Source organism: Lactuca saligna, chromosome 3 (genome assembly GCF_052625555.1).
Source record: "Lactuca saligna cultivar CGN05327 chromosome 3, ASM5262555v1, whole genome shotgun sequence".
NCBI lineage: Eukaryota > Viridiplantae > Streptophyta > Magnoliopsida > Asterales > Asteraceae > Lactuca > Lactuca saligna.
Window position 1 is genome coordinate 176,038,759 of NC_136419.1, and position 10,590 is coordinate 176,049,348.

General features: G+C 34.3%; 1 protein-coding gene across 1 annotated transcript; it reads right to left on the reverse strand.

The window, feature by feature from the left end:
• Positions 1–600: 600 nt before the first annotated feature.
• Positions 601–10,311, reverse strand: LOC145034047 (putative receptor-like protein kinase At2g23200). Its single transcript, XM_078982475.1, has 4 exons — positions 9,331–10,311; positions 9,180–9,206; positions 1,060–1,219; positions 601–934 (listed from the first exon to the last, which is right to left on the reverse strand). The coding sequence occupies exons 1-4, from the start codon at positions 10,243–10,245 to the stop codon at positions 711–713; spliced, it is 1,326 nt and encodes a 441-aa protein (XP_078838601.1). The 5' UTR covers positions 10,246–10,311; the 3' UTR covers positions 601–710.
• Between the last annotated feature and the right edge of the window lie 279 nt (positions 10,312–10,590).

Below are 10,590 nucleotides of genomic sequence, written 5' to 3' on the forward strand. Positions count from 1 at the left end.
ATGCTAGTTAGGTTAAGAACCTTGGAAAAATAAAATTTGCATGTATCTTAGTAAAACATAGATCCAAGGTTTCTAGGTTGCATGTACACCTTAGGAGTGTTAGAATGCTCAAAACCCTTCAATATTTTCCCATGTAAGTTGTTACTTGAGCTTGCTTCAGTACCTGAAATTACATTTCATACATACACATAGCTTGAGTTATAAAGCTTAATGAGTAGTATCTTTATCTTGCAAAGTAGTTCTAATAATTATTTGTGTAATCACAAATAGGTTAGATAATGCTTCAATGATTTTCATGCAAGCTTCTATTTTTATTTAATAAATAAGTCATCAAAATTTACTTTTTTAGCATTATACTTGGACTTTGGTTTCTTACTTTTAGGCTTTTAAGCTTTCCTTGAATAAAAAGTTTCTCCCTAAAACTGAAAACTTTACTAATGGCATAAGAGCAAATCTAATATGCATAAGAGCAAAAAATGACCAGATGAAGAGACAAAATTCAATGAATTCCAAACGCCTTTTCAAAATTGCACTTGCCTTAAACCGTACAATGTTGTGTGTAAGTTGAAGAAAAGTGAAACGAAGATCCAGACCCTTATAACTAAATATAAAGGTTGTAAATTCTAAAGACTTGATTTAATTTACTTTTGAATTTGTGAATATTTATAATTTAATGCAACACAATAGTTCTACAACTTGCTCGACAAATATCAAACACAACTGCACCACAAGTAACCCCTATTCACTTTTTTTCCCATCTGGGTGGGGATGTGCCAACGCCTGCCATCACTAGTTGTTTTGGGTGAGGGAAAGATCCGATTCACCTTCTTCTTAGTTTTTTTTTCAACCTTTTGCCTCAGGTAGACCGGATCCAATGTGCTACTCACTGTGAGCTTTTTCAACTCAAGGTCCATAACACCCACAGACTCAACACCTATACAAACAAATTAAATCACTTGAAATGAAAAAATCGAGTGAAATTACATCTCATGATTTCGAAGCAAAAAAAACGTTAAGAAATTATAGGAGAAGAAGCAATAAACAAAGAATTCCCATCACCTTTAAAATTACAAATTTCTTTAATGACTTTGCGGGCACATCCAACACAGTGCAAGTCCATTTCTAGATCCACCAAAGTAAAACCAGATGCTTTTTCCTTCTTTTGGTTGTAGGGCCAAATGTTTTCGTTGTTATTCCTTTGGTTCTTCTTTTGCAGAACCTACAAATCAGTTGTGATGTAGTAGAATGATCAGTACAACAAATGTATGGTCATGTGAAGTCTATTGATGACCATATAACATTGGAGCGATAATTAAAAAGTTTAAGGACTTAACACTTAATTTGAAGTAAATTGTAGAGTGATCAAATTAGAATATCATGGCCAGTCACAAATATTTGGTTGTTATTACTGCATTTTGTGATTTTATTTTTATAAAGAATGTTTTCAATTAGCTCTGTTATACTTGTTGTAATATTTACTAGACAAAATTGCAAAAATTATCCCTGTGGTATGCCTTTTTTTGAGGTTTAGTCTAAAACTCAGTTATTTTTGGCTTCATGGTTCTTTTGGTCATGTTTCCATGTGTAAATGGTTCCTCTAAAAATTGAAATGACTAAATTTCCATCTTCATATATATATATATATATATATATATATATATATATATATATATATATATATATATATATATATTATGTTTTTTACTCTTGAATTTAATGTTTTATTAATAATAAAATGGGGCCCACATCTCTCTCTCACTCACTTACTCACTCTCTCTCTCTCTCTCTACATTGCTTTGAGACTTGTACAATTCGTATTCTTATAGATTCATCTTCCCCAAAAATCCAAACCAACTTTGATCGTGAATAATCATTGTCCCTCCATCAGATTAGGAAAGGAATAGACGAATAAAAGGTAGATTGATGGCAGCTCTGGTGCGGCTGGGAAATCGCGAAGAGGGAAAAAGGTGTCCATCGAGACCGATGACCCTTTGCGGGTTTACACCTCTTCTTCACTGATCGGGAGAGGGAAAAAGGAACACAAATGCAAACTGTCAAACTGGTGGTCTGATGATTACAAATTACGAGATGGGAGTCAATCTCGAGAAAATTCCCCTAAGCTCTTTGCTCTTCATTGTCAATCACAAACCAAGGGGGAAAGGGAAACACTAGATCAAATGGAGAACTAAGAATGGAAGCATAACATAGGTGTTTCGGTGGGGGTTTGGACAATCGCCAAAAAGAAGGAAGAAAACGAAGGCAACTTATATTGTTGGGCGACTATTACGGTGAGGGGTTTGCTCTAGTGGTGTTCTTCTTCTATTTATTTGTAAAAACATGAGGATGGAAAGGAAAGAAACAATGAAGCATCAGTGGAGTGAAGCGGCGATCCTCAGGGGTGTTTGGTTATTTCTGATCGACAAGTGGAGGGTGGATGAGGGCTATCGGTGCCCATTTTTAGGTGCAGGTTATAGAGAGGAAGAGATGATAATGGGTGAATCCTAAGGAAGATGATGAACAGTGGGGCCCCATTTCTTCTTCTGATGAATCATGGAATGAGAGATAGAGAGAGAAAGAGTAGGAGAGTGAGAGAGTGAGAGAGAGAGAGAGAGAGAGCCCTTTATATAATTAATAATTATAAAATATTTAAGAAAATGAAGAAAAATAGAAACTAAATACCCCAAGGGTATTTAAGTCATTTCAGGGACCAAATCCGCAAAGAAACTAACTCAAAAGGATAACGAAACAAAAAAAGTCGAGGTTTGGAATAAACCTCAGAAAAAATGAATACCACGGGAACCATTTTTGCAATATGGTCTATTTATTATTCAGAAGTTGGCCACGAAGATTTGATTCTTTTATTTTCATCCATGGTTTATTCATATTCTTTTTCTATAATCTATTGTACATATATTTTATTATATTATATGGTAAATTGAGTAATTATAGCATATGTTTATTTCATTTATGTTCTAAATGGGAGAAAATCGAAAACTTAATGTTAACATTGTAAATTAATGAAAACTTAGTGTCAAAATCGTAAAAAAATAAAAACATAATGACTTTTTATTTCGTTTTTATATGTCATAAGGTCATGTCAGCAGTTGTAACCAGATGACCTGAAGCAAGCCGGTTAACCAGTCAGAATTGCAACAAACTGAAAACATAATAACATAATTTTAACATTTTAACAGAAAAAACACAATGTCAAAATAGAAAAAATAAAAAATTAATGACTTTTTTGTCATTTACCTTTTATTATAAACAAAAGAGCTATTATTAAAGAAAAGCCGAAGCAAAACCCATATATTAAAAAATAATCAAGAAGTTTTTCATACTAACTACAATGGAGTCATATTTTTTAGAAATTTGTAAGATAAGATTACTCACATAATTAAACCTTCTAACGTGATGTCAACATCATAGACCAATTTTATTATTATTATTATTATTATTATTATTATTATTATTATATATATATATATATATATATATATATATATATATATATATAGAGAGAGAGAGAGAGAAGTAAGTTCAAATAAAAATAGTAAATAATGTGAGAACGTAAAAACACTATGCTTATGTTATTATTTTGTAATGAATGATGTATATGTGTATTGTTGAATTAATTATAATATGAATATTAATGTTTGATTATTCATATATTCATTAGATTGTTATTATTCAATTATAAGTTCATGTATATGTATTTTTGTAGTGAATTCTAATTTTTCTTTTAACATGTAACTATTCATTTATTCATTGTTGAATAATAACATAAAGTTGTGGATACAAAATTGATTGTCGAATAATAACATAAAATAATGTTTTTACGTTCTCACACTATTTGTTGTATTTATTTGAACAATCCCATATATATATATATATATATATATATATATATATATATATATATATATAATACTTTGAAATAAAAAAAAAATAGATTTAATGGTTTGTTCTCATTAAATATGTCACTTGCATGCAAAGAAATATACTTTTTATTGAGTTTTATTTGTAAATATATACATACATTATAATAATTTTTTTAAAGATATATGCAATACCTGTTAGCCTAATAAGGTTATGGGTTTTATTTTGTATTGGGTCTTATGTTGGTCCATTAGCTAAAAAACCCTAATTACTTAGTCTATATATTATGTCTTTTCCTTATATTGTACTTTTGTACTTGTCTTTGATAATAATATGAAACTTAGGCGTTCTATATCTTGTTAGTTTTCATGGTATCAGAGCTCAGCTGATCATTTGTACTGTCATTTTGGGGGCGAGTTGTAGCATGCACGACACTATTCACGTATTGTTCACGTGCATTGTTCATCAACACTGTTCACATACTATTCGTAACTTTAGGTATGGTTTTCTTTCTCGTTTTTGTATTCAATTTGATTTGATTTGTTCGTTTCATAGATTTCGAGGGACTCGTTTCATCTATTGGTTTGTTGAATTCGAGATCTTGGTTTTTACTGATGTTACTTGTATTTACTGTTATTTTCGTTTGACTGATATTAAAATATGGCCCTAAGAGATGATTCTCTTCAGTCCATTAGTATTCAACTCAATGAAAAAAACTATGCCTATTATAGTTATGTTATGAATTTTTTATTCTGAGGCAAGACTATATGGGGGATTGTTACATGTGACAAGAATAAACCAACAGATGAGCATAATGATAATTATGCAACCTTACTGGATTCATGGGAGACTGATAACTTCAAGATCGTTACTTGGATTAATAATTCTGTTATCTAGTCTATTGGTACTCAGCTGGCGAAGTACGGTACAACAAAGGAGGTTTGGGATCACTTGGCTAGGTTGTACACTCACTCTAACTTTGCAAACAGTATTAGTTAGAGTTTGATATTCGAACCCTCCAACAAAAGAATCTTAGTGTTCATGAATTTTATGCAACTATGTCGGATTTGTGGAATTAGTTCGCTCTTATAGAATGTGATGTGTTGAAGGATTTAAAGCCTTATATTGATAGAAAGGAACAACATTTAGTTCAGTACTTGATGCCATTATGTTCTGATTTTGAAGGCTTGAGCGGATAAATCTTGCATTGTACACCTCTTCCCACTGTTGATTCGGTTGTTCACGAGTTGATTGCTGAAAAAAATTATATCAAGTATCATGTTGACAAAGGTCCCAAAACAGCCACTCCTGTTGTCTTTATTGTTCTACAACGACCTCAATCTTCAAACTAGAATCGTCCCAAATTTGCATTTGATGAGTGTGCTTTCTGTATGAAGAAGAACCATAGGAAGGCAAATAGTCCTTTGCTAACAAGGAAATGAAACCAGTAGCAACAGCAAACGAGATCACCTACACAGTTGAGCAGGTCTTCTGGATAGTCACGTCTCTCATTTCCATCTTTTAGACCACCACAGTACGCTTCTGTTGCACCTTCAGTTAAGAATGAAACAAATTTTACACCACCATCAACCTTGGATTCACAGATGTTTGAGAAGTTCAGATAGTTCATTGTTGCCAATCCAAGTATCATGTCACCTTCCATGTCTTATTCAGGACTATCTTCATCTAACACATCAGTTATTCCTTCATCCTTATGAATATTGGATTCTAGTGCATCCCATCACATGTCACCATATTTCTCATCTTTTTCTTCATTATCTTCTTGTATAGTTGTCTCTGTTCTGTTTTCTAGTGCTACACCCATATTAGTAAAGGGTATTGGTTCTATGGTCACTCCTTATATATCTTTAACAGATGTGTGTTACATTCCCACGCTTTGCTTTGAATCCTGCATTGATAAGTCAGTTGTCTAAATCTGGTTGTTTGGTCTTCTTTTCTGATTCATTCTATTGTGTATAGGACATTTGGTCTCGGAGGGTGATTATGATAGGCCTTAGACTTGGGAAGCTCTATGTTTTGCAATAGCTACATGTGATTGATGTCCCTACATCTAGTTCCGATTTGTCATCTTTTCGTTTAAACTCATCGTCCTCTATTTTTTATCTTTGGCATTCTCGTTTAGGACATGTGTCAGCGTCTTGTTTATAGTTTTTGGTTTCCACTGGTGTACTAGGTTCTTTGAAAACTGATGTTATTTCTGATTGTTGTGCTTGTAAACTGGGAAAATTTTCTGCTTTAGCGTTTAATAAAAGTGTCACTCGTTCTATTTCCCCCTTTGATATCGTGCATTCTAATGTATAGGGTTCATCTTCGATCACCTCTAAAACGGGAGCTAACTAACTATTATGTTTCATTCATTGATGATTACACTCATTATACGTGGGTTTATCTTATGAAGCGCAGGTTTAATTTTTTCCCTATGTATAGTGAATTTAGAGCTCTTATCAAGACTCAACACTCTGTTATCATAAAATGTTTTCGGTGTGATTTGTGAGGACAATTTACCTCCAATGATTTTAAAAAATTATTGGCATCTGATGGCATTGTGAATCGATCATCTTGTACAGAAACTCCTCAGCAGAATGGTGTTGCAAAAAGAAAACATCAACATCTCCTAGAAACTGCAAGATCATTACTACTTTCTGCTGAGGTTCCCAATATGTTTTGGGGAGAAGCTGTTCATATTGCCACTTATGTTATTAATCGCATTCCTATTGCGTACACTTAAAGGAAGTTTCCTTATGAAATGTTGTTTGGACAACTTCCAAATTACAAGTGTTTGGGTGTACATGTTTTCATTACAAGTGTTTGGGTATACATGTTTTATTTTGAAGCCTCATGTAGAGTGAGATAAGTTGTCTTCAAAATCTGCTCTTTGTGTTTTTCTGGGATATGGTATTGGTCAGAAGGGTTATCAATTCTATGATACATCAAATCAGAAATTGTATGTCTCTCGCAATGTCACCTTTTTGGAGCATATTCTGTTCTATAACATTTATGTTCAGTCACATGATGTAACCCGAGAGGAGCTTGGTACTATTGATCCGTTTATCATTGACATTGATGGTCCACCATATGTCACTGATCCACCACTTTTTGTTGATCCATCACCTGCTGTTGATCCACCACTTGTTGTTGGTCCTCTACATGTAGATCATCAAGCACCCCCTCCATCGAGGCCTTATCGTAATAAGAAGTCATAAAAGCTTCCTGACCTTATTTTTCCTCTTACTCACTAATGTTTGCCTCCTTCATTGCTAATGTACATCGTCTCTCTGAGCGAACATCCTACAAAGAGGCCATTTTTATCCCCTTTAGCAGACCGCTATGGCTGAGGAACTTGTAGCTCTTATCAGACTCATACATGGGATCTAGTTCTGCTTCTGCCCGGAAAGCACACAGTTGGTTGTCATTAGGTATATAAAATCAAAACAAAGTCTGATGGATCTGTTGAGTGTTACAAAGCCAGACTTATTGCAAAAGGGTATGCGTAAAAGTATGGTAAGGATTTTGAGGGGACGTTTGCTCTTGTTGCAAAAATAACAAGTGTGTGCACCTTGATTTTCGTTTCTTCCATTCGACAATGGAAGATTTATCTGATGGATGTCAAGAATGCATTCTTGAATGTTGATCTTCATGAGGAAGTATAAATGTCTCCTCCCCCTGGTATTGCTCATCAACCAGGTGAAGTTTGTCGACTTCAGACGACACTATATGGCCTCAAACAAGCCCCTCATGCTTGGTTTGAGAAATTTTCTATGGTGGTCACTTCACATGGTTTTCAAAAAAGTAACCATGACTCAACTCTATTTTTTCGATGTATGAATGTCGGTTGGATTATTCTTTCCATATAATGTCAATAGCATGATTACTACTGGTGTTGATCATGATGGTATAAAGTATTTAAAGCGTGATTTTGCTCACCGTTTTGCTATGAAAGACTTGGTTTCTACATTATGTCTTGGGGATTGAATTTGCTTAGTCTCCAAAGGATTATCTTTTATCTCAAATGAAGTGTATTTCATATTTGTTTGAACGCGCACGACTCAAGGATAATCAGACAGTTAATACGCTTATATAGAGTAATGCAAAGTATTATCCAAGTGATGGTGTCCCATTATCATATCCAAACCTTTATCATACCATTGTAGGGAGTTTGGTTTACCTAACTGTCACTAGACTGAATATTGCTCATGCAGTTCATGTGGTTAGCCAATTTTTCACTGCTCTTACTAATGTTCATTGGGGAGTTGTTCTTTGTATTTTGAGATATCTATGTGGTACTCAGCTTCGCACTCTTGTGTTTCCATCTACATCCTCTCTTGAGTTGCGTATGTATAGTGGTGCAAATTGGGATAATGATAATCGTAATTCCACTACTGGGTATTGTTTGTTTCTAGGAGATTTATTGATATCCTGGAAAAGCAAGAAACAATATGTTGTCTCTTGATCTTCTACAAAATCTGAGTATCGAGCCATAGATATCACTACTTGTGAGATTGTTTCATTGAGATGGCTTCTTGCAGATATGAGCGTTCACATCTCTCAGCCTACCCCTTTGTATTGTGACAACGAGAATGCGATAATGAATGCCAAGAATCTAGTGTTTCATGAGCGCACAAAACACATTGAGATTGATTGTCATTTCACATGACATCATCTCCAGAAGGGTACTATCTATCTTCCTTATGTTTCCTCCACTTTGCAGATTGCTTATATTCTTACGAAGCCATTGAGTGCTCCTCAATTTCATTTTCTGTCAAACAAACTCTCAATGCTTATTGTTGTTGCATTGGGAGTTTGCCGGGGGGGGGGGGGGGGGGGGGGGGGGGATGTTAGCCTAATAAGACTATGAGCTGCTTTATTTTGTATTGGGTTTTATGTTGGTCCATTAGCTAGAAAACCCTAATTAGTTAGTCTATATATTTTGTCTTTTCTTTTCACTGTATTTTTGTACTTCTCGTTTGATAAAAATATGAAACCCTAGCCATTCTATTTCGTATTAGTTTTCAATACTAACCAGGAGAATAACTAAAAGATCAAGAGATTATCCATATCAAATGAAAATTGAGGGGATGTATGTGTTTATAATTTTGACGTAAGAAAATTAAGTAATTTAGCATAGAAAAGATGATTGGATATATTATGTATACAAAAGCTTTGGATCAAGAAATATCTTTTGAAAAAAGTAGTTCATGCCATATTCATTATATACCTTTAATGAGAAAAGCTTATGAACACGACGCAACTACACAAATCTCAACCAATTTGAATATTTGTACCTGTGACTCCGATGCTTCCGCAAGTTCCTGAACCATCCAAACAAATTTATAGATAAGTGTAAGCTCTTAATTAAAAAAATTCAAAAAAAATTAAAATTTTTTTTGACAACCCTTTAATTTTTAAAAAAGAAGCAAAAATTGTTCAACTCACTTGCAATTCCAAGGCTCTCACAAGTTTCTCTACGACCAAACTCATAGAGGGTCGTTGTTTCCGGTCATTCTTCAAGCATTGATATGCAATCTCGGAAACGGTATTTAAGGAATTCGAGTCCACTTGGTTCTTCAAATCAAGATCAATAATATCATTTAAAGTTCCTTTTTCATAGCAACTGCGTGCTAGTGGGGCCAAAAACCTTGATTCGTTATTTACTTTCATGAAGCCCAACCTCCCACATAACACTTCGAACAATACCACCCCAAATGAATAAATATCCGACTCTTTTGTGAGGATCCCAGTTTCGATATACACCGGATCACAATAACCTTGTGTGCCACATGCATTAGTAACGAGATAAGTGTCAATTTCATTTGCGCGTCCTAATTTGGAAAGTCCAAGATCTGCAATCATAGCTTTCCAGTTGTGATCCAACAGTATATTTGCACTCTTTATATCCCTGTGGATTACCCTTTGATTTTCTGCAACATGGTTATGAAGATAATCCAAACCACGTGCTGCGTCGATGCATACATTGATTCGTTGCTTCCATGGGAGTGGAAACATTGAATTAGCCTTACTTAGGTACCTGTCGAGGCTTCCACGCTCTGCATATTCATAAATAAGAATCTTTTCATGGCCTTCCTCGCAGTAACCAAGAAGGGAGACTAGGTTTGGATGTTTATAATGAGAGAGCATTTGGATCTCTGTCAAGAACTCCTTAAGACCCTGACCAAGTCCGTTTTCTAGTCGTTTAACAGCAACAGAGGTCAGTTTATTAGAAAGTAAGAGGTCTCCTTTATAGACAAAGCCATATCCACCCTTTCCTATGATGGTTGTGAAGTTTTTCGTGGCTATTTCGATATCTCGAAAGGGTACTCTGAGGTGCAATGACTCTCTGATGAGCGACATTATTTTTGTGTTATTGTGTAGTAAGGGTTAGAAATCTAGAGCTGAAGAGTGAAAAGAGGATGCATCATGCATATGAATGATGAATAATTATGACAAATGAAGTTGAAGCTTCCAAGTGGATGCATATGAATGATGAAACCAGGGACATCTTTATCAAGAAAATAAAAGGTTTTTTCTTCCTCGTTGCGGTGGTTTTGTTTTATTTTGTTATCATATTCATCAATCATGAAGTTAGGTCAATAAATACATAGTAAGTTATATTAATCATGTCATTTTATGCTCGTCGTCCATATTCTAAGAAACTGTACGGAAATTTATTAAAGTTGACTGCTAGAAAGCGATGGA